General features: G+C 45.8%; 1 protein-coding gene across 4 annotated transcripts; it reads right to left on the reverse strand.

Annotated features, from left to right (window-relative positions):
- Positions 1-8801: 8801 nt before the first annotated feature.
- MEIG1 (meiosis/spermiogenesis associated 1) lies at positions 8802-18875 on the reverse strand. Of its 4 annotated transcripts, none has more exons than XM_008268325.5 (3): positions 18743-18875; positions 14328-14494; positions 8802-9137 (listed from the first exon to the last, which is right to left on the reverse strand). In XM_008268325.5, the coding sequence occupies exons 2-3, from the start codon at positions 14463-14465 to the stop codon at positions 9009-9011; spliced, it is 267 nt and encodes an 88-aa protein (XP_008266547.1). In that variant the 5' UTR covers positions 14466-14494; positions 18743-18875; the 3' UTR covers positions 8802-9008. The 4 variants fall into 4 exon arrangements, with proteins under 4 accessions (XP_008266547.1, XP_002717506.1, XP_008266548.1 ...); XM_002717460.5 differs by having other exon boundaries at positions 18002-18861; XM_008268326.5 differs by having other exon boundaries at positions 18716-18846.
- Between the last annotated feature and the right edge of the window lie 4225 nt (positions 18876-23100).

Genomic DNA, 23100 nt, shown 5'->3' on the forward strand with positions numbered 1-23100 from the left:
TGGCCCACAGCCTGTGTGTGATCACACCATTCCTGATTACCATTGTTCCTCATTCCTACCCCTATCTGAGCAAGCACTCCTGTGGTCTCCCATTTTGAGTGCTGGTTAGTCAGTGACAGGTAAGATCCCCTGGGGGACAACCTAAGACAGGCATAGCCACCTACGGAGACCACATGAAAATGGGGTCAACAATGGTATGGTCAAGAATTATGCCTCCCATTGTGTCGCTCCCCCTCTTCGTGGAGGAACGACACAGGTTCCTGCGCTGTTCTTTCGTCTGCTAGGCCCTCCCCGGGTTTGCTGCTGGTTCTTCCCAGGTTGGCTACTGTCCCTTCCACCTCCGTGGAAGGGCAGTTCCCCCTGGCCACATTCCCCACTTCCGCAGGGGAGCGGCACACCGCCGGCCGGCTCTCTCGGGGGCTGCACAGGTGTTCCCCTTAGATGTTCCTGGTTCATGCCGTCTCTCTCCTCCTTTATAGTCCTCCTCTGCCAATCCCAACTCGGCTGCCCACACGCCGAGTACGCTGCTCTCCTCCAATCAGGAGCAAGTCCTACAGTTTATTGGCTGAACTGGAGGCAGCTGCGTAGAAGCTGTTTTCTCCTCTCCCAGCGCCATATTGTGGGAGAGCAGATGCATAGAATAAGTCTTAATTCGAGTAACAGTCTAGTCCGGGTTGCTCCCCACAGATCCCCCTTTCTTTTTATTTTTTGGCGTTGATACGCGCCTGTCTTCGGTGTCCCGCAGCACACACTCTGCTCTACTTGCTAGAGTTGCCACAGGTTCTTACACGTCCTATCAATCAGGCAAACCGAATCCGGGTCCTCTCTTCGCCATGTTGTGAGGAGGTTTTTAGGCGCTGATGCGTGCCTGTGTTCGGTGCCCTGCAGCGCATGCTCTGCTCGAGCTGCCTGCTGGTGCTTATCGCCCTAATCAGGCAGACCGAATCCAAGCTCTCTCATTGCCATGTTGTGGGGTGACTTATTGGTGTTGATAACGTGCCTGTCTTCGGTGACCTGCGGCGCATAAGCTGCTAGCCGCCCGCAGGTGCTCATCGCCTCACTAATCAGGCAGACCGAATCCAAGCCTTCTCATTGCAGTATTGTGGGGAGGCCTTTCTATTTCTCTATTTCTCTATCTCCGGACATTCCTATTTCTCCCATTTTGCTTCTATCTTCCAGCATTCCTATTTCTCTCATTTTACTTCTATCTACCAGCATTCCCATTTCTCTCATTTTACTTCTAAACTTCTGTTTCTCTTATCCCTGCAGCTTCCCGGCACCCGCCCCAAGGCTGCTTCTCGGCGGCTTTCCGGCTCTGAGCCGCTTCAGCCCGCGCCCCTCTCATCTGTGCGGCTCGGCTTTGCGTGCACACTCCGCGGTCTCGCACTTAGCCCAGCGTTCCCTATCTATTCACGCCCCGTGCTCTCTCTGCACGCGGCGGCTTCCGCGAGTCACACAGCATAGCTTGCGTCTCCGCCACTAGCATTCAATCCAAGTTCCCCGGGCTAACCTGGCGAATTCAACCCAGCTCACGTCTCCGCCCCATGATTTGGCTTCCCGTCCTTTGCTCCCCGGGCTAATCAGACGGATCCCAATCTGGCTTACGTTTCCGCTTCTGGTTTCAACTTTTCGCCCCCCATTCCCGGGCTAACTTGAGAATCCCAAAGTGGCTTTCGTCTCCGCCTCGGCCTGCCCCCCGCGGCTTCAATTTCCCTAACATTTTTCTCTACCCGGTATGTTTCCCCAAGCTTTCCTCCAACAATACTCCTCCCTCATTTCTCCTGGCCTCTCCCCACAGTCCGTATCTGAGTCTGTTTGTTCTAGCTTTCACTTTCGCTTTCGACCTTAGAGATTTCTCCCAGCTTCCCCCCCGTAGTCCGTATCCGAGTCTATGCCTAGGCTTTCAATAGCTTCTTCCGGCACCTTTTTCGTCCAGCTTTTCCCTAGGCTGTTTGCTAGTCTCTCTCTCCGATATTTTCCACTTCTTCCCGTTTCTTCCCTCCTAAGTTTCATATCCGTCCTAGGTTTCCTATCCGAGTCACAGCACCATTATGTCGCTCCCCCTCTTCGTGGAGGAACGACACAGGTTCCTGCGCTGTTCTTTCGTCTGCTCGGCCCTCCCCGATTTGCTGCTGGTTCTTCCCAGGTTGGCTACTGTCCCTTCCACCTCCATGGAAGGGCAGTTCCCCTTGGCCACATTCCCCACTTCCGCAGGGGAGCGGCACACCGCCGGCCGGCTCTCTCGGGGGCTGCACAGGTGTTCCCCTTAGATGTTCCTGGTTCATGCCGTCTCTCTCCTCCTTTATAGTCCTCCTCTGCCAATCCTAACTCGGCTGCCCACACGCCGAGTACGCTGCTCTCCTCCAATCAGGAGCAAGTCCTACAGTTTATTGGCTGAACTGGAGGCAGCTGCGTAGAAGCTGTTTTCTCCTCTCCCAGCGCCATATTGTGGGAGAGCAGATGCATAGAATAAGTCTTAATTCGAGTAACAGTCTAGTCCGGGTTGCTCCCCACACCATTGCTCAAAAATAAATGAAAAGGGGGAAATGTGGTGGAATGAGAAGGCCATGCCAAGATGGCTGCTGGCAACGGAGCCTGCCTGGCAACAGGATGTGATTGGTTAGGGCATAAACCACCCCTTGACCGGATTGGCTGCCTCGGCTATATAAGCTGCTGTACCAACTGAAATAGACGAGTCTGCAGGCTGCTCGCCTCTGGCCTGCTTTCACCCGACTCCCGGGGTCTGTGTGGTGACTCTGGGCCTCTTGCCCCCACCGCACTCCTCCTCTCAGAACGAATCCACAGCAACAATGGAGCCAACCCAGGTGTCCATCATCAGATGAATGGATAAAATAGAATGTGTATATACACAAAGGAATACTATTCAGCTACAAAAAAATAAATCCTGTCATTTGCAGAAAATGGATATAACTGGAAGACAGTATGTTAAGTGAAGTAAGCCAGACACAAATAGACACCACATGTTCTCCCTCCTGTGTTGGAGCTAAAAACAAAAACCAAAACCTCCGTCTGAACACAGAATGGTGATTACTGGAGGCTGGCAGGGGTGGGAGGGCTAGAGGGAGTTTAGCTTAAAAAAAATGAAGGGGTAATTGGGTGTGGTTTATTATGACAAATTTTATACTAATATAAGGGGATGCTGTGTATGGGGTATATGGAAACTCTTCTTCCTATTTCACAATTTTTGTTTGGTAAGTCTGAAACTATTTGGAAATAAAGGTGGAGGGAGGAAGGATGAATGAATGAGCCCTGGACAGGTGTCAGCTAATACAGGGTCTGACACCCATAAGTAGGGCTATGTTTTCTTAAAAAACAATTTCACTGCACACCATTGGATCACACCACTCTGAAGGTGATGGGGGTGGGGACTAAAGGAAGATCACCTGATGACATCTCAGCACAGAGACAAAGCCATGGTACAAACTGCAAAGAGCATTCATCACCCTCTCCTAACAGAAGTGATTGTTGCTTCTTTCTCAGTTACAGCTGCAGGCACGTTCTATGCTGTGTCCTATATAAAAACTAAGGTACATGTAATAATCCCTTGCTATAGACTGAATGTTTTTTATCTTCCCAAATCCGTATGTCAGAATTTTAACCCCTAAGGTGATGTCTTTGGAGGTGGGTCCTTCACAAGGGTGGAGATGAAAGGAACCCTGGAAAGTCCATTTCCATCTTCTGCCATGTAAGGGCACAAAGAGAAAGCTGTCTATGGGCCAGGAAACAGGATCTCACAGGATACCAAATCCACAAGCACCTTGATCACACCCTTCAGAACTGTGAAAAACAAATCTTTGTGTTATTGTTTTGTTTTAATATTTATTTTATTTATTTGAAAGACAGAGTTGCAGAGAGAGGTAGAGAGAGAGAGGTCTTCCATCTGCTGGTTCACTCCCCAGATGGCCACAATGGCCAGAGCTGTGCGAATCTGAAGCCAGGAGCCAGGAGCTGCCCCCAGGTCTCCCATGTGGGTGCAGGGACCCAAGGACTTGGGCCATCTTCTACTGCTTTCCCAGGCCATAGCAGAGAGCTGGATTGGAAGAGGAGCAGCCGGGACTAGAACTGGCACCCATATGGGATGCCAGCACTTCAGGCCAAGGCTTTAACCTGCTGTGCCACAGCACCGGCCCCAACAAATCTTTGTTGTCTATAAACCACCCAGGTTATATTATTTCATTATAGTGGCCTGAATGGACTAAGAGCTGTATTTCCTAAAGGGCTCAATCCAGAACAGAGCCCTGGACTCTCTACAAATCACCCAACACAAGCCCAACCCTCTAACCGGCCTCTCCTGATGCCTTCTTACAGAGACATTTCAGGATTCTCTGACAAAAAATACCTCCCTTGTTTTATCAGGTAATCAGCCCATTTTGTAATGGGCATGTTCCTGATTTTCTTGAGCTGGAGGTCATCAGCAATGAACAGTGGTTTCTGCCGTACGTGTAGGAGAGGTCTAAAGTGTGGCCTGACAAGAGAAGGCTCAAAGTACGTCTTGCTGAAGATGGATCAGCAAACTTCCAAGATGTCCCAGTAACTCTCACTGAGCTTTTACTGTTTTCTAGAAACCATGCTAAATATATATTTAATTTCATCTTACCCATAAATATAGAGGGGACTTCTTATTTCAGTTTTAAGATAATGATACTGAAACTTAGAGAAGCTGAGGAACTTGCTCAAGACCAGTTAACAGGAGGCTGTGGTGCTGCCTTCAAATCTGGAGCTATCACTAGCTCTATTTTGTTAGACCCAAGTGTCTCCCAGAAGCCACGCAGAATGCAGCTCACTAAACACTGGGCAATGAAGCATTGAAGCCATATGACATTCTAACGCCAAAGGACAGGCTCCCTGAGTGTCTTAGTTCATTTTCTATTGCTAAAACACAGTACCACAAACTGAGTAATGCATTACAAAAAAATTATTTCTCATAGTTCTGGAAAGTAGGAAGACAGATGCAAGGGTCTTCTGGAAGTTCCGTCTCATGGCAGCGGTCATCACGTGGTGGGAGAATGGGAAGGGCCAAGCTCAGGTCTCTCTTCTTATGAAGCCACTAATCCCTCCTGGGATCCCACCCACCTGATCTCATCTTCCCTAATTACCTCTCAAAGACCCCCCCCCCCAAATAGCAGCAACATAGGAATTTTGAGATTAAGTTTCCTACACATGACCCGTGGCACCTTCAAACCACAACACTGACCTGGTTTGATAAAACCTCATGCCCTGGAAAGCTGATCTAGTTCAGGCATCACTGTTGAAAGCAGCAGAGGTCTCAAATATTTTTTTAAGCTCACCAGTTTGGTTTACATAAGTCAACTGAGGAGCATAATGAATCCTAGTGTAATTTATTAATATGCTGGCCAAGAGCCTTGACAGATACAGCACATGACTGAGGCAATGAGACGTTGCTCAAGACGCACTGCAAGCCACACCTGTGAGGGAAGCTCTTCCACAGCTGTACCTGAAAATGCTCCTGCGGACCCCAGGCAAGTGCTTCCTGGGATTCATGCCCAATCGTGGCAGGCAGGAGATGGTAGGATTTGGGCGCTCCATTCTATAGAAACCAAGAAGCTGGGGCAACAATTTTTACCTTGATTGCTGTTTTCAACCATTAAAATCACCCAAGGGGAGTTTCTGATTTTGATTTCTATTATTATAATTATTGACTTATTTAAGAGGCAGAGAAAGAGAAGGAGAGTGAGCAAGCAAGTACTCCCACCTGCTGGTTCACTCCCCAAATGCCCATAACAGCTAAGGCTAGATTGAGGGCAGAAATCAGGAACCAGGATGATCCAGGAATGCGATCTAGGATTCTTACATGGGTGGCAGGAACTCAGCGTGAGCCATCACTGCTGCCTTCCAGGGTCTGCGTTGGCAGAAAGCTGGAGTCAGGAGCCAGAGCTGGGAATCAAACCCGAGTACTCTGGTGTGTGATGCAGGCATCTTAACCACCAGGCTAAGTGTCTGCTTCCTCTGCTTTTGCTTTTCTAAAATAAAAATAATGTGTGTCTGCTTTCAGAGATTATGGTTTAACTGGTATGCAGTGAGGCACACTGCTTAACTCGCTCAGAATGCATATTACCTGAGACAAAATGTGTTCCATGGGGGCTGGCACAGTGGTGTAGCAGGTAAAGCCACCGCCTGCAATGCCGGCATTCCATATGGGCACCAGTTAAGTCCTGTCTGCTCCACTTCCAATCCAGCTCTCTGCTATGGCCTGGGAAAGCAAGAGAAGACGGCCCAAGTGCAAGGGCCCTTGCACCCGCGTGGGAGACCCAGAAGCAGCTCCTGGCTCCTGGCTTCGTATTGGCCCAGCTCTAGCTGTTGCAGGCATTTGGGGAGTGAAGAAGCGGATGGAAGACCTCTCTCTCTCTTTCTCTCTCTCTGACTCTGCCTCTGCCTCTCTGTAACTCTGCCTTTCAAATAAATAAATCTTTAAAAAAAATGTGTTCTGTGGTCAAAAAGTGGCAGACCACGATTGACATGGGTATTTATGTGTTTCATCTTTTCTGTATAGATGAATTATTTCCTGTTACTACTGTAATAAATGGCACAAAGTGAGTGGTGGAAAACAACACTTGGAGTTCTGGATGCCAGAAGGCTGAAATGCATCTGGTTTGGTAATAAGAAGGTGTAGTTCCTTGTGTACACTCTGGAATGGGGTGATGAGGGGTACATTTCCTGGCCTTGTCTGGCATCCACAGGCTTTTCAGCCTTCCTTGTCTTTTGGCTCCTTCCTTGCATGGCTCAGACACCTGTCTCCATTTTCACATCTCCTTCTCCAGCTCTTTGCCTGATGCTCTCTATAGGAACCACTCAGAAAATCCTGGCTAACTTCTCCATCTGAAGATCTTCAACTTAATTACATTGCCATGTGAAATAATGCAGTTACCGTTTCAAGGAATAAGGACACAGGCATCTCTGGGAGCAACTATGCTGCCCATTACAATAGGTTTTGCTGAGAGGAGACAAAGAGGCCGCTTATGGTCAGTGCCTACAGGACTGCCAAATCTGGAAGAAGTTGATAAAACTCATGCCCAGAGAAGTGCTGAGAAATAACATGAAAAAAGTGGCAAATAAGGTGATTCCAGACCGCATCAGGAGAGGCTCACAGAGGCTTTCCAAGCTATTTCTCCTCTCCAGGAGATGTTTGTTAGAAGAATTTCTGAAGAAGCACAAGTTTGGGGAAACCAATGGAACTTCAGAGTGAAGACAGCAGTTCTAGAAAACTTTTGAAAATTTTATTTATTTGAGAGGTAGATTACAGACAGAGGTAGAGAGAGAGAAAGGTCTTCCATCTGCTGGTTCACTCCCCAAATGGCCACAATGGTTGGAGTTGGACCGATCCGAAGCCAGGAACCAGGCAGGAGCTTCTTCCAGGTCTGCTATGTAGGTGCAGGGGCCAAAGTACTTGGGCCATCCTCCACTGCCTTCCCAGATCATAGCAGAGAGCTCGATCAGAAGAGGAGCAGGCAGGACACAAACCGGCACCCATATGGGATGTTGGCACCGCAGGCGGAGGCTTAGCCTTCTACACTATAGCACCGGTCCTAAAAAGATATCCTTTATATAGTCAACCTTGAAATACTCAAGATACACTGAGTTTTGATAAGAGGACTTCATAAGGCTTCCTGGTTAACACTGCCTGCCTTGTTACTTGGATTATTTCCACAGCACTCCAGGCAACACTGGAACATAAGCTGTCTTAGGTGAGGGAACCCAGAGGCCGACCCTGGGATAAGGCTTCAAGTGCAAGGAAGTAACTCAGGAGGTCAAGAACCATTTGTGGGGGCTGAGGGTGTGGCAAGGAAGAGAGGCATCCCCCAGTGTGTGTGATTATCTAGGTAAGCACTACTGCAGATGACTGACTTAACTCCTGCCGAGGAAACCCTAGGAGCCACAGTAAAACATAAACCTCAGACTGCTTCCTCAACAGCTGCCACATTGATTGCTAGGGGATTCATTTTTACTTTTTTTTTTTTTTTTTTTTTGATAGGCAGAGTTAGAGAGAGAGAGAGAGAGAAAGGTCTTCCTTCCGTTGGTTCACCCCCCAAATGGCCACTGTGGCTGGCGCACTGCGCCGATCCTAAGCCAACAGCCAGGAGCTTCTTCTGGTCTCCCATGCGAGTGTAGGGCCCAAGCACTTGGGCCATCCTCCACTGCCTTCCCGGGCCACAGCAGAGAGCTGGCCTGGAAGAGGAGCAACTGGGACAGAATCTGGTGCCCCAACTGGGACTAGAACCCGGGGTGCTGGCGCCGCAGGTGGAAGATTAGCCAAGTGAGCCGCGGCACCGGCCCATTTTTACTTTTAAACATGTATTTATTCAGTTTGAAAGGGAGAGAGATCTCCTATCCACTGATTTGTAACAAACGTATAGCAGAGGCTGGGGCAGGCCAGAGTGTGCCTTAGCAGGAAGCTGGAATCAGGAGTGGAGCCGGCACTTGAACCCAGGCTCTCAGATACGGAGTGCGGGTGCCAAGTGGCAACTTAACCACTAGGCCAAATGCACAGCTGACAGTCATCAGTGGAAGGCTGCTCCTAGAGCAGCATTATTCATTGGCCAGGAGGAGGCAGAGGACCCCAGAGGCAAGAGAAGGTCCTGTTGTAGATCTGGCTGTTCAAAATGGTGTTCTATACAGAGGAAAACGCGGAGAGTGGGAAAGCTGTGCTCTAAGAGCATACACAAGTAGCCTAAGCGTTGGGCGGGTTTCAAAGGGGGCAACTTCTTTCCCCACACATATCAGAGGTTCTGCCACAGTTACAATGGTCAGAAAGAGCAGGGTCATGAAGGGTACAACTTTAATGCTTCTGCAGTTGGATTTCAGAACAGGACAGGGTGATGAATAGCCACCAGTTTCATGGCTTTGCATTTCAAAACATTAAACTGCAGGGTGCATTCAGAATGTTTCTGTACAGTGATAAACATGTACATGATGCAGAACGAAAGAATGACTTCTTAACGTGTAATGGATAAGTATCAATAGAAGAAAGGCTAGTAAGCATAAACTTTCACTTTGTGGACTTCCTTGTCATCACATTCCCTCTGTTTGTTGTAGTAATAGAAAGTATTGTCCCTTCTCTGAAGCTTCTTCACGTAACCTGTTTCTGGCCAACGATCTACCTGCACAACAAAAACCAGAACACACGTGTTATAATGCCAGATGTATTTTTAACTCATATTCCGCTCTCAAATAGTTAAAAGTCAAACTCACACACGCACAAAAAGAGTATAAGACTAAATTTAAAAATTCTTGAGCCCTTACAGAGAGTATTACTCATACACAGTACACATCTTACATTGAAAGTTTATACCATGGAGTGACCAAATCACTGCTGCTCTCTGGAGCTCAATTTCTAGATTTAAATTTCTAGAATGTGGCCAAGATAGAGCAAATATTCTAGATAATCTGCATTTCCTGCTTCATATGTCTACAAATGATTTCAAACATAACTTCTAAAAATAATATCTCAGGGAAAAAAATAGGGCAAGGCCCAGGCTGCATTCTGAAGGCACTGCCTGTAGACTGTTGGTGTAGCACCGTGATGAAAGGAGGGAAGCAGCTAGACTCAGAAAATGTCTAAAGGGCCAGTGCTGTGGGGTAGTAGGTTTAGCATCCTCATTTGACACTAGTATCCGATATGGACACCAGATCAAGTCCCAGCTTCTCCACTTCTGAGTCAGCTCCCTGCTGATTGCCTGGGAAAACAGCGGAAGTTGGCCCAAGTGCATGGGCCTCTGCACTTGCGTGGGAGACACAGACTCCTGGCTCTGGATCAGCCCAGCTGTTGCTGTTGCAGCCATTTGGGGAGTGAGTCAGCGGATGGAAGACCTCTCTCTGTCTCTCCTTACCTCTGTAACTCTGCCTCTCAAGTAAAAAAATAAATAAATAAATCTTTAAAAAAAAAAAAAAAAGACCTACAGATTTTAAAAAAGTATCTAAAGGAGCATCAATATTTCCTTCTGCCCAAATTTCAAGGTTTTAATAGAAATTTGAGATCAAAAATATAATCTGTAATAAACCTTTCTTCTTTCCACTCTCCTTTGTTACATTCTGCATGGTTTTGTTTATTATTTGGCTTGATTTGATCTGGACATTTTTCTCCCTCTTCAAAGTCAATGTTATGCCTTCTTAATTAGATTAATGCATTTCTTTCTTTCTTTCTTTTTAATATTTATTTATTTATTTGAAAGGCAGAGTTACACAGAGGCAGAGGGGGGCAGGGTAGAGACAGAGAGAGAGGTTTTCCATCTGCTGGTTCACTCCCCAGATGGCCACAACAGCCAGAGCTGCGCTGATTCGAAGCCAGGAACCAGGACCCTCCTTTGGGTCTCCCACACAGATGCAGGGCCCAGGGACTTGGGCCATCTTCTGCTTTCCCAGGCCATAGCAGAGAGCTGGATCAGAAGTGGAGCAGCCAGGACCTGAACCAGTACCTGTATAGGATGCCGGAACTGCAGGTGGCAGCTTTACCACTACACCACAGCACTGGCCCTTGGTTAATGCATTTCTGTTGTTGTTAATATGTTCCTTCTGGATTTTTTTTTTTTTTTTTGACAGGCAGAGTGGATAGTGCGAGAGAGAGAGACAGAGAGAAAGGTCTTCCTTTGACGTTGGTTCACCCTCCAATGGCCGCCGTGGCTGGCGCGCTGCGGCTGGCGCACCGCACTGATCCGATGGCAGGAGCCAGGTGCTTTTCCTGGTCTCCCATGGGGTGCAGGGCCCAAGGACTTGGGCCATCCTCCACTGCACTCCCTGGCCACAGCAGAGAGCTGGCCTGGAAGAGGGGCAACCAGGACAGAATCCGGCGCCCCGACCAGGACTAGAACCCGGTGTGCCAGCGCAAGGTGGAGGATTAGCCTAGTGAGCCGCGGCGCCGGCCTCCTTCTGGATTTTGTGAGATGCACTTTATTATTATCAGAAACCCATTATGTAAGTTTTAGAAAACCACATTCTGTTCTTCAACACCTTATTTGAAAGGCAGAGTTACACACAGGGAGAGGGAAAGACAGCGAGAGAGGGAGCTTTTCCAGCCACTGGTTCACTCCCCAGATGGCCTCAACGGTTGGGGGTGGGCCAGACCAAACCCAGGAGCCTGGAATTCCATCAGGGTCTCCAACATGAGTGACAGGAACCCAAACACTTGGGCCATCTTCCACTGTTTTCCAGGTACATTAGCAGGGAGCTAGATTGGAAGAATAGCACCTGGAACTCTAACCGGTGCTCATATGGGATACTGGCGTCACAGACAGGGACTTAACACACTGCACCACAGCAGCAGCCCCAGTCCTTCATTTTTCATAGTCTCCATGTATGAACCAAATCTTTCAGTGGGAAGAAAAGATGAATACATTGTGTCCTAATAGTGCTTTTTTGTTGTTATTCATGAGAAAAAGAAAAAGCAAAGAGCATATTTGATAATCCTTGGCAAGCCCTGATGTAGATACAGAACAGCAGCCAGGATCAGACATTTAGCATGGGGGCTTAAGTTGCTGCTTGGGACGCCTGCATCCTGTATCAGAATGCCTGGGATTGAGTCCCTCCTCCACTTGGGATCCAACTTCTTGCTAATGCACCGGGGGTGGGGGCGGGGGGAGCAGATATTGGCCCAAGCACTTGTGTACCTGTGGGAGATCCCAGTGGATTTCCAGGCTCCTAGCTTTGATCTGGCCCAGCCCTGCATACTGGGCACATTTGGGGAGTGAACCAGTAGACTGCTTTTTTTTTTAAAAAAAGACACATAAATGTTGACCAACACAAGGTTTTCTTATTCTTGTTATTTATTTTCTACTCCAAGCTTTGAGAATAAAAGGTATCATTTATTGACCAATTACAGCATCGTGACATCAGGCACTTCAACGATATTCCATTCTAGTTCCTGTGACAGTTCTCTAGCGCAGTACAAACAGCACTGCTTTAGTTTAGGGAAGGCAGACCCAGTGCAGAGCCTTGCCCAGCATGACTCAGCGAAGAGGAGTCAGAGCCGGTGCAAACTCTGGGCTGATGGACTCTGAAGCCCACCTTCTTCCCCTGGCTCAAGGGATTTGTTGAATTCAGGCACTCTCTTACCTGTACTTTTATCTCCCAAAGCTTTGGCATAGAAATTTTCACATGAAACACAAAACCTCTTTATATGATTGCCAAGTCAGTAGTGTTGTTCTTCCTTTAACTACACCCAGACACCTGCACCCCTACTCTCAGCAGCACACTCATTTTTTTTCGGGGGGGACTTCTTTAAGGATGTTCTTTGCATTCTCTTAAGTCTGACATTATTTGAGGTTGGGGTATACGTAATAACACAAAGGGTGTGTGTTTAACACTGCCTCTGTAGTCCCAAGCTTAAGGCAAGGCGTAGAGTTTATATTTGAATTGCATTAAAATGGTAATTCTGTGTTATACCTATTTACAAGCCATAGGTAATACAGTACTGAAAACTACTTTTTGGCAATTGAGACAGAGTAAAATATCAGTAAAATCACAGTGAACACATCTTCATCAGTATGTTTTAACTTCATTCCTTACGAACCCCAATGATGTCTATTACTGTCTGTTAAGCAGCTGATTACATTTGTGCTCTGTATTGCTCCAAATCCTTTTCCTTGCTACTTTGCTTATTAATAAGTGTTAAGCAAGGCCAAAGAGTACAATGAATGAAGAAGGAAAAAAGAGATTATAGAGATCTGAAAAATCTATGTATTAATGAATCCTTGATAAACTGTCAGTTAATAAAAAATAAAACTTTGTGGCAGCCCCAAATTTCATGATTAAAATTTGAGAGTGCTTCAACAAGTTCATAGAAAAATGGAATTACAGTGTTTATTTTGGTGCCCAAAAAGCCCTTGAAATACATGCACACTTTTTTTCATAATGCATTTCCCATGAATGTTTTGAACACTGCTCGTTTGCATGTATTTCACAATGTTTGCATCATAATAAACTTACCTTTCCATTTTTCCATATACCCTCATATACTCATGAATGCTTCATTATATTCTATGACATAAAGATACTTAAAAACTGCATAGTAGTCAGTAGGATAAAAACTTAAACTCCTAGTTGGTGCCAGCATTATAGTGTAGCCAGTTAAGCTGCTGCCTATGACACCAGCATCCCATATGGTCACTGGTTCAAGGCCCAGTTGCACCACTTCCAATCCTTCTCCCTGCTAATAGCCTGGAAAAGCAGTAGAAGATGGCCCAAGTGCTTGGGCCCCTTGCACCCATGTGGGTGACTGGAAGAAGCTCCTGGCTCCTGACTGTGATCTGGCCTAGTCCCAGACATTGTGGCCATCAGGGAGTGAACCAGAGGATGTAATCTTGTGTTCTCTCTCTTTTTCTCTCTCTTTCTGTAACTCTGCCTTTCAAAAAAAGAAATATTTAAAAAGCAAAACAAAATTCTGCAGCCAGCAGAATAAACAAGTTAAACAAAAATCACACTGTAAAGGGATGCCCTGTCTAGGTTTTGGTCTAGTCTTCAGAAAACAAAGCTATGTATCCACTCTCTCAAGAAAGCCTGGAATGTACATCCAATGTACATCAGGAACTATTCCTAATGACTCTCAGTCATATATAATTGTGGTGTTTTTTTTTAAATACTTTATTTATGTGTTTGAGAGGTAGAGTTACAGACAGAGGGAGAAATAGAGAGAAAGGTCTTCCATTCACTGGTTCACTCCCCAAATGGCCACAATGGACAGAGCAGGGCTGATCCAAAGCCAGGAGCCAGGAGTTTCTTCCAGGTCTCCCACATGGGTGTAGGGGCCCCAGCACTTGAGCCATCTTCTGCTTTCCCAGGCCTTAGGAGAGAGCTGGATCGGAAGAGGAGCAGCCGGGACTAGAACTGGCACCCAAATGTGATGCTGGCACTGAAGGCAGAGGATTAACCTATTGCGCCACAGTGCCAGCTTGTCATGCGTAATTTCTACTAAAAAAATCAAAATTTAAGCCTTTACTAATTCATGCTTAAAATACCAAAGAAACAGGAGTGAAATACTAGTCATCCAATAGGCTCAGTCTCTGATCACGCAAATACCTGAGTGAGGCAAGAAGACTCTGCTTTTATAATTCTCCCATAAAAGGTGCCTTGAGCAGAGTACAGCTGCTAATGAAAGCCACAAATTCTGAATGTGTCCAGCTAAGGGACCACCTCTTCCACCAACGTGTCCTGCAAATCACTGTCCTGGGCCTGTGTCTCCTGCTCACTAAAATGAGTTGGAATAGAAGTCTCTTCCATCATTCTCGGGTTCTTTTTTTAAATACTTTTCAGTGACAAAACTCATTGTGAGTTCAGGTTAACAGCGATATAAATCTTACCATAGAAACTTGTTTCACTTGTTTATATTCAACTTCATCCCGATATCCTGCTTGTTGAAATCTGTACAGATTTTCTATCTCTTCTGACCATTTTTTGGCACGACTTACTGATTTTGGTTTCACATCAGAACTAGCCATGGCTACAGAGGCCTTAGTACCAGTTATCTCTGAAAGATGTCAAAACAACATTAATGGATAACATAATAATGACAATTTTGAAATTCCCTTTAAGAATGTACAGAACTGAAATATATGTGTGAGAACCCTTTTAAATATATTAAAATTTTAACATTCAATTCCAACATTAAAAACGATTTATGCTCTATTTTGGAAAAAATAATCCAAAAAACAGAAAGCCCTGAAAGATACAGAGAGAACTGTTTATTTCTTCAAATAAAATTGCATTCCAGAGTTATGGAATGATGTCTTAAAAACTATATAACAATGTGTTGTTTCAGGTAATAGCTTGCATATCTCTAAAACACTCATATTTGTAACTATAGATTGTTAAAAAAAATCCCATGACCACTACATTTAATTGTAATCAAATTATATTCTCTGTCTCTTATTTCTTAACAAAGACATGTACAATCAGTCTTCTTGCTCTCTTCCCTGTGATGTTGCTGGGAAGAGATCCATTCTTCCTTTTCCCGTTTCTTAATTGCTGGGAGCCAATTACTGCAATCCATTCACTCAGGTTACTGTGGCACATAATCCCATGCTAGACCAATGTGAGAAGATACACAATCATAAATTCCACTATAGCTATAGGGGTCAAGAGTCTGAGAGTACTGATTTTAAAATAGTGACCTTGGAAATATTCAGCTCTAATTTATTTAATTGTTTATTCAATAAACTTGCATAGCCAGGCTTTCAAAAATACAACCTTGCACTTATCTTTCTGTTACTTCTTATTAACAAATCTTATCAGACATTTAACTGAAATAAGTGACTGGTATGCCTAGGATTTTCACCAAGATTCTTTGAATCCATTCTCCCATTAAGATATAGTTCTATGGACTTCAACACATTAAAATCAGACTTCACAAAGTAGATCCTGTAAATTAACTAATATTTTTAAAGTTTTTTTTTATCACAATGACAAATGCTCACTATAAGAGGTCAAGAAATACATTAAAGTGCAAAAAGGAAAGGGAAGATCATCCTCACAGGAGTTAGAAATAGCCATCCTTACTGAGTAAAGATCATCCCAAAAGGTTTATAAAAAGGAGTCTTATAATAAATGCTTTTACAAGAGTCATAAATTTAGCATTATGTGGATTTGATGGGGGGGGGGGGAGTAGAGAAAACCAAAATTGGTGGATTTGCTGAAATTCAGAGGCATGCTCCTCTGTGTGAAAGATGTAGCCTAAAAGTCCTCTGAGTAGCGAATAAAAAAAAAAAAAAGACAATTCTGGCAGAACGCTGAGTCACCTGTTTCCCAGTCACACTCAGGCACTGACTGGCTCTTCTCTGTGAAAAATAAGGAGATTGGTCTGTGCTATGCTACACCCCTCTAGATTGTTACATTACTTACTTAACACTTACTTAGCATTTACTCTCTATTCTGAACCGTCTTTCCCACAGTTGTTTGGACTAATTTGCAGATTTAAAGGAATTTAAATGAAGTTATTTGAGCCATAGAGTTCTCATCTTGATGAAAGTAGCAAGTACATAAAGTGGGTATATCATTATGATTGCTGTTTAGATTTTCTTCCAGTGAGCATACCAACATGTCTGTTGATCAGACCAAAGGAAATTAGAATTTTGTTAGTATGGACTTTAAAAAGTTTTCTATCTTTATTTAGATTTAGGCTCATGTTGGCATTTTAACGCAGTTCACTCTTACAGTACTCTTTGAATTTATGTAAAATCTGTACTATCTGACAGAACAGTTATAAGTAAGCCATGTTTCAGTGAAACTATGCCCTTTAATTCTGGTCACTGAACCACTGGTACACAATAGATAAGGGAGCTTCTAAAAGTTCTTGGAAAATTCACATTTTAAAAAAGATTTATTTATTTATTTGAAAGAGAGAAGGAGAAACAGATCTCCCATCTGCTGGTTTACTCCCCAGATGACCACAAAGCCAGGGGCCCGAAGCTTCATCCAGGACTCTCACATGAGTGCAGGGCCCAGGCACTTGGGCCATCTTCTGAGGCTTTTTCCCAGGCCATTAGCAGGGAGCTGGATAGGAGTGGAGCAGCTGGGACAAGAACCGGCGCCCATATGGGATGCTGGCGCTGCAGGCAGTGGCTTTACCCACTATGCCACAGTGCCAGCCCCTTCACATTTTCTTTTAATTCCATTTTCCTTGAACTTTTTTTTTTTTTTTTTTTTTTTTTTTTTTTTGACAGGCAGAGTGGACAGTGAGAGAGAGACAGAGAGAAAGGTCTTCCTTTTGCCGTTGGTTCACCTTCCAATGGCTGCCGTGGCCGGCACTCTGCGGCCAGCGCATCGCGCTGATCCGAAGCCAGGAGCCAGGTGCTTCTCCTGGTCTTCCATGCGGGTGCAGGGCCCAAGGACTTGGGCCATCCTCCACTGCACTTCCGGGCCATAGCAGAGAGCTGGCCTGGAAGAGGGGCAACCGGGACAGAATCCAGTGCCCTGACTGGGACTAGAACCTGGTGTGCCGGCACCGCAAGGCAGAGGATTAGCCTAGTGAGCCGCAGCGCCAGCCTAATTCCATTTTCCTTGAACTTTAAGCCCCCTTATACTAGTTACAACAAACAAATGAGTTGGATATAAATATGTTACAGCCTAATAATACATTTACATATACAATTATAGAATATATATAACAGAAAAAAGAAACTAAGAAACACAAAGTATAAATTCACTGTATTAAAGACACTCAAAATTAGTCATGTTTTTATATGAATTTGGTGGCTTACATTGCTTTTATGGATCAAATGTATTTTCTAAAAGTAGTGATACAACCTTAATTTTTTTGCTTTATCAATTTTTGTTTCAGGCTTGACTTTTTGTTATAAAAATTCTTGTTCACATTCAGGCAGAAAATAAGTTTTTATGAATGTCATCATTTTTTATTTCAAATAATTATGTCAACTATGTTATACAAATACTACATTTAATAGAAAAAAGAAAATAGGCAGCATTCAGTTGAACTTCTGGAGAAACTACCATTTGTCTTATTAGAAATGCACATCTTGATATTTTGTTTTCTCAAAAGTCTAAATGGAACATGAATGTAATTTTCACTATGATAGGAACCCTAGTTGCTACTATAACTCTGCTCTATAGTATCGGCACAGATTCCTTTTTTAGGGGAGTCAGGGTGTCACTCTTAACACAAAATGAAGTTACAACTAGCAAAGATGAACTTCCAGTTCCTTGATGACATGTTTCAGTGAAATTCAGTGGCAAACTAATTCTGCTAGTTACAGCACTTTCAAACCAAATGGTTACTCTGCTACCATTTGTGGCTCCCAAACCAGCAAATGGTAATTCTTGAATCTCCAGTCTATGAAAACGGAACTGTATCAACAGTGTTAGGGCTGATTTGAGCATTAAAGAACCCTGCACCGATCTGCAGCCCTTGCCCATCTCAAGTTGCACTGTGACATTGGACGCCTCTGACGCAGGCAGTCACCCCAAACGACCCTGCGCGGAAAACCCTTTTACCTCCTTTCGCTCTGAAACGTGTGTTTACCTCCGTGGCAGTCAACCCCGTCAGCATCATCCTCCTGCGTCTCCCATTTCGCTCTTCCTCCCCTGCCCCCCTTTGATTATTTCCGTTACTAAGCGGCAGCAGGACGCGGAGGAGCAGCCCTTTACAGAACCCGGGTTAGGACGCTCAACGATCCTGGACTTCTTGTTTCAGAACCGGCACAGAAGAATCGCATCAGAGGGTCTCCAAAGTCCTTCAATTCCCCAACCAATGTTGGGTTTGCAGACGAAACACAAAAGAGGTTCCCCAAATACGCCTTGGCGTCCTCGGGCCAGGGTGCTGAGCTGCGTTGGTGCAGCGTAAGAGCGCCCCTGTGGGAGCCCCACAGCCGGCACGCCTCCCCAGTCCCTCAGAAATCACTGTGCTTGGAGCAGGCCATGACGGACAAAGTATTCTAAAACCAGTGATCTAAGGATTGAGTCCCCACAGTCACAACCGCTAAAGACAAAGGGGGGCACGCGACGGCCAGGAGCCTTACAGGATAACCAGACCCGAAACTCAAGAGGAGCCAAAGAAGGCCATTCGTTAAAAAGCAGTGTGGATGTGAAAACTCAGGAACCAGAGGAGAAAGGACACAGGCAGCACCCAGCGGCTGCGGCGGGCCGGTGAGGGCGAGGGGCGGAGGGGCGGAGCCTGGGCTGGCCCGGCTGCATGGGCGTGGGCAGGGGCCAAGCCCCCAGCGACGCACCCACCCACCCCTGGGATTCGGCTCTCCGTGGTTACCCTCCAAGCAGGAGAGGACCGGGGCGCTGCACCCGGGAACTCGCAGGCGGGCGCGGCGGTGCTCGCGTTCTCCACTCGAGATCTGTAGGCCGGAGCAGCGGCAAGCCAACTGCCGCCGCCTTTGCAACCCTCGTGTCGCCTAGCAACGCGTGGGCCGCTCAGGTCCCGCCCAGTTCGCGCGTCACGCCCCCTGGGAGCGGGTCTTTGTGCGCATGCGCAAGGGCTGGTGCTAGTGTGGCGTGGGAAGCGGTGCGGGGTCTTTTGACAAGTTAATGACGGAGCGAATGTGGGTAATGGGCCTGGGTATATCCATGAGCAGAGGTGAAGTGAGATGTGTTATTTGCTGTCCTTTGAGCCCCAGCCGGAGTTCCTAAGAAAGCGGTTTCTGGTCCTGACGGGACTCTAGTGTCTATTACTGTGTGGGGACTGAAAGAACGAATCCATAGGGCGAGGCAAAATACCGATGGCATTTAGTAAACCTACAGTAAATGGTATTTTTCTAACATTACCTTCATTATATTTAAAATACCATCTATGTTAGTGAAAAGTGATCAGATTCAAGATATATCTTGAACATAGAGCTATCATAATTTGCTGATAAATTACAGTGGAAGAAAAAGAGGCAATGGCTTGGTGCTAGAACCAGTACAGGCGGAGCAGCCCTAATAAGGAGGTTCAAAATGCTAAAAAATCTGACACTTGAGTACAGACATGACCCCACTAGCAGGAAATTCCACACCTGACCTCCTGTCATGGGCCACAGTCAAAATGCAGGTACACTAAAAAGAATGTATAAAGTTATCCTTAGGCTAGATCTATACATGAATTTCATGTTTAAGTTGGGTCCCATCCCCCAAATACCTCATTATGTGTGTACACATATTCCAAAATCTGATGAAGCACTTGGCACTTCAGCTAAGGGATACTCAACCTATAGTTAAAATTTTAGAGTTTGAGCTAGTTCTTAAACACATGCCATAGTACAAATTATTTAAACTTCTAATTAAATGAGTCATATCAAAACAAAGCTAACACATATTAAAAGTAAAATAAGGCCGGCGCCGCGGCTCACTAGGCTAATCCTCCTCCTTGCGGCGCTGGCACACCGGGTTCTTGTCCCAGTCGGGGCGCCGGATTCTGTCCCAGTTGCCCCTCTTCCAGGCCAGCTCTCTGCTGTGGCCAGGGAGTGCAGTGGAGGATGGCCCAAGTCCTTGGGCCCTGCACCCCATGGGAGACCAGGATAAGTACCTGGCTCCTGCCATCAGATCAGCGCAGTGTGCTGGTCGAAGCACACTGGCCACGGTGGCCATTGGAGGGTGAACCAATGGCAAAGGAAGACCTTTCTCTCTGTCTCTCTCTGTCTCACTGTCCACTCTGCCTGTAAAAAAAAAAAAAAAAAAAAAGTAAAATAAGCCTAAAACCAAAACATCAGCTCCATCTACTTACTGTGATACCAAATTTTATTTCCTCAGCCTAAATCTTCCTCTGGATTTTACACTTGTATATTCAACCAATATTCAACATCTATTTGGTTGTGCAAAACAACTCCTGAAACTTCTACCTTTCACTGGTCAAAACCCCTGCTCCTTCCTTGTGTTTCCCTTTTAGTAGGTAACACCTAGAATCCCTCTTTCTCTTACCTTTCATTCCTTTCCGGAAGTAAAACCTTTTGGCTTTACAGCTCTCATCCAAGTCCAGGCCACCATCATTTTTCCCTCTGGTCCTTGCAATAGCCCCCAACAGTTCTCTCTTGCCACTTTCCACATCCCTATTGTCTGTTCTCAGTGCAACAGTCAGTGCAGTCCATTTAAAGTCTAAGTCATGTTGTGTCACTCTGGTTTATAGCTCTGCAATGGCTTTCCATCTTCTGCAGAATAAAAATCTGTCCTTACAAAGCCAGCGACACACTACGAGATTTGTATACAACCCTGACTCCCTTTCTCTGTAACTGTGGATCATTTGGCCCCACCACACTGGCCTAACAGTACTTAGCACACAGTAGATGCTAAAGCAGTATATTTTATTAGTATATTTAACCCGATCCTGTGGAAGGAATATGGTAAGGGAGCTAGGGGAGTGGTGGTTTTCTGGGATTTGAATCCAGATTCAAATAACTGGCAAATATTCAAATAATAATCCAGATGCAAATAACTAGTTCTAATAACTACCAACATGCTCTTGTGCAAGTTCCTAAGCCATAGTTTCCTCAACTGTGAAGTGAGTACAAAAATGGTCAATCCGATGGGTTTGTTGTGAGGATGAAATAATAAGTGTGAAACACTCTGGGAGCTGCTACATAAATGGTAGAGAGTATTTCAATCAGAATGTGCACTCCATGATCACAGAGATTTTTGTAAACTTTCCTCACTACTGTATGTTTAGAGCTGAAAACTCAAGAACAGTGTCTGATCCATAGTAGAGGGCCAGTGACTATTTGCTGAATGAATAAATTAATCCTCACTATTATCTTCACTGGAGCATTGAACAGCTTTTCAACTGGCTCCCTTTTCCAGCCTGAGTTCTTTCTTGCTTAACATTTATTTATTTGAAAGGCAGAGTCACAAACAGAGAGATGGAGAGACAGAAAGGTCTTCCAATCTCTGGTTTATTCCTCAAATAGCCACAATGGCCAGAGCTGAGCAGATCCAAGGCCAGGAGCCAGGAGTTTCTTCTGGGTCTCTCACATGGGTACAGAGGCCCAAGGACTTGGGCCATCTTCTGCTGCTTTCCCAGGTCACAGCAGAGAGCTGGATTGGAAGAGGAGCAGCTGGGAGACAAACCGGCACACAGGTAAAGGCTTAACCTACCATGCCACAGCGCCAGCCCCAAAGTATTCTTTACAAAATCCAGTCCAGTGGTTCTCTGAGTTTATGGCTGCAAGAACTAGCTGACACTCTGTAAGGTTGGCATTCTGATTCCTGATTTCCCTGGTAATAACATATGTCTGATGTATTCATATATTGCTTTGTGTCTCTGAAGAAGCACTGATTTACCGTGTTCTGATGCCATCTCTCCATTGATTGAACACCACTTGTAGAATTCTTGAAACCTGATTTTGCTCACCTAACACGCAGCGAGCCAATCACTGACAGTGGGGTTGTGGAAGAAAGTCGGTACTCATTGCAGAGCACAGAGCAAGGAGCTGGGCGGCTGTGGCTTGGTTCCCTGGTCACTTCAAGGGGCTGAACCTGGGTAAAGGTTCCTGTAGATTGAAGCTGGGGTTGAGAGGTGCATGGTCAGCTGGTAGGCGCATCCTGGAGTGGTGGGTACTGCTTATGGCCCTCCTTTAATTAGGGATGTCGTGTTCATCTGGGACTTTTGATGATGACAAAGTGGGCTTCAGAGTTCTTTGGGTCCTGGAGTTCCTGGGGAAGGGGGACCCACAAGACAAGACCAAACAAGACATTATCTACAGGGGAGATAAATGACCTTATGACTCTTGTGATTAGCGACACCGTGCCTCAGTTCAGTTCATCTTAGTAAGAGGTTGATTTGTAACACAAACTCTAAGCTGCAGGAGGGAGGCTGGGGGGACTGTGGGAGTCTAGAAGCTGATAGCATCTAGCATCTGCATCAAAGGCACCCTAAAGAGACTTAGTTTCATACTGGAAGGCACTTCTTAGCCATGTGGCCACCTGAGTCTTGTCACAGTGCAAGATTGCAGATTTGCTCCAGTTGTCTGTGATTAATACTGTGAGGCCTAAAGAGACTCACTAGGGAGACGCATAATATATGCCATTGTGATTTCTGTTTGGTGACTCTTAAACCAAAACCTGTTTAGACCTTTCCCGCATCATCCATCTAGCTTCCTAAATAGACGTAGCTCCAGAGGGCAGAGTGTCAGGCCAGCGGCTAAAGCATCGTTTGGGTTTTCACTTACATAACCTAACATCATATCAGAGTGGTGTCATCAGAGATGGCTCAGTCACAGTTTGCCGACGGTGCATATACATGGAAGAGGGAATCTACCGTGAGTCAGAGACAACTTTCTCATACGATTAGGAGAAAAATGCGTTCAGCTTTCAGCAGACACAACGGAAGCGAAACACGGCCTGGTTTCAAAGCGCACCTGCTCGACCCATATCGCCTTCTTGGATGTGGCCACTTGACAGGTGTTGTGTTTGGGTTTTCCTTCACGCTACGGTTTTCACAGACACAGACGGCTGTTTAGCAGAACGACACTCACGTTCTGTTTGTTGATTTCTGTCAGGGGCCAGACTTCGCTCTGTCTCCTTGATCTTCAGCGCCAGGCGGACCAGAGGATTCGGGGTTTGAAGCGCAGCTTAGGTGTTTAAACCGCAGCGCGCTGAGGCGGGAAACCCCGCCCGGCGCTCGGCCGGCGGGCTCCTCTGATTGGA

The sequence above is a fragment of the Oryctolagus cuniculus genome, chromosome 13, assembly GCF_051225735.1.
Source record: "Oryctolagus cuniculus isolate XC-2025 breed Fujian yellow rabbit chromosome 13, ASM5122573v1, whole genome shotgun sequence".
Lineage (NCBI taxonomy): Eukaryota > Metazoa > Chordata > Mammalia > Lagomorpha > Leporidae > Oryctolagus > Oryctolagus cuniculus.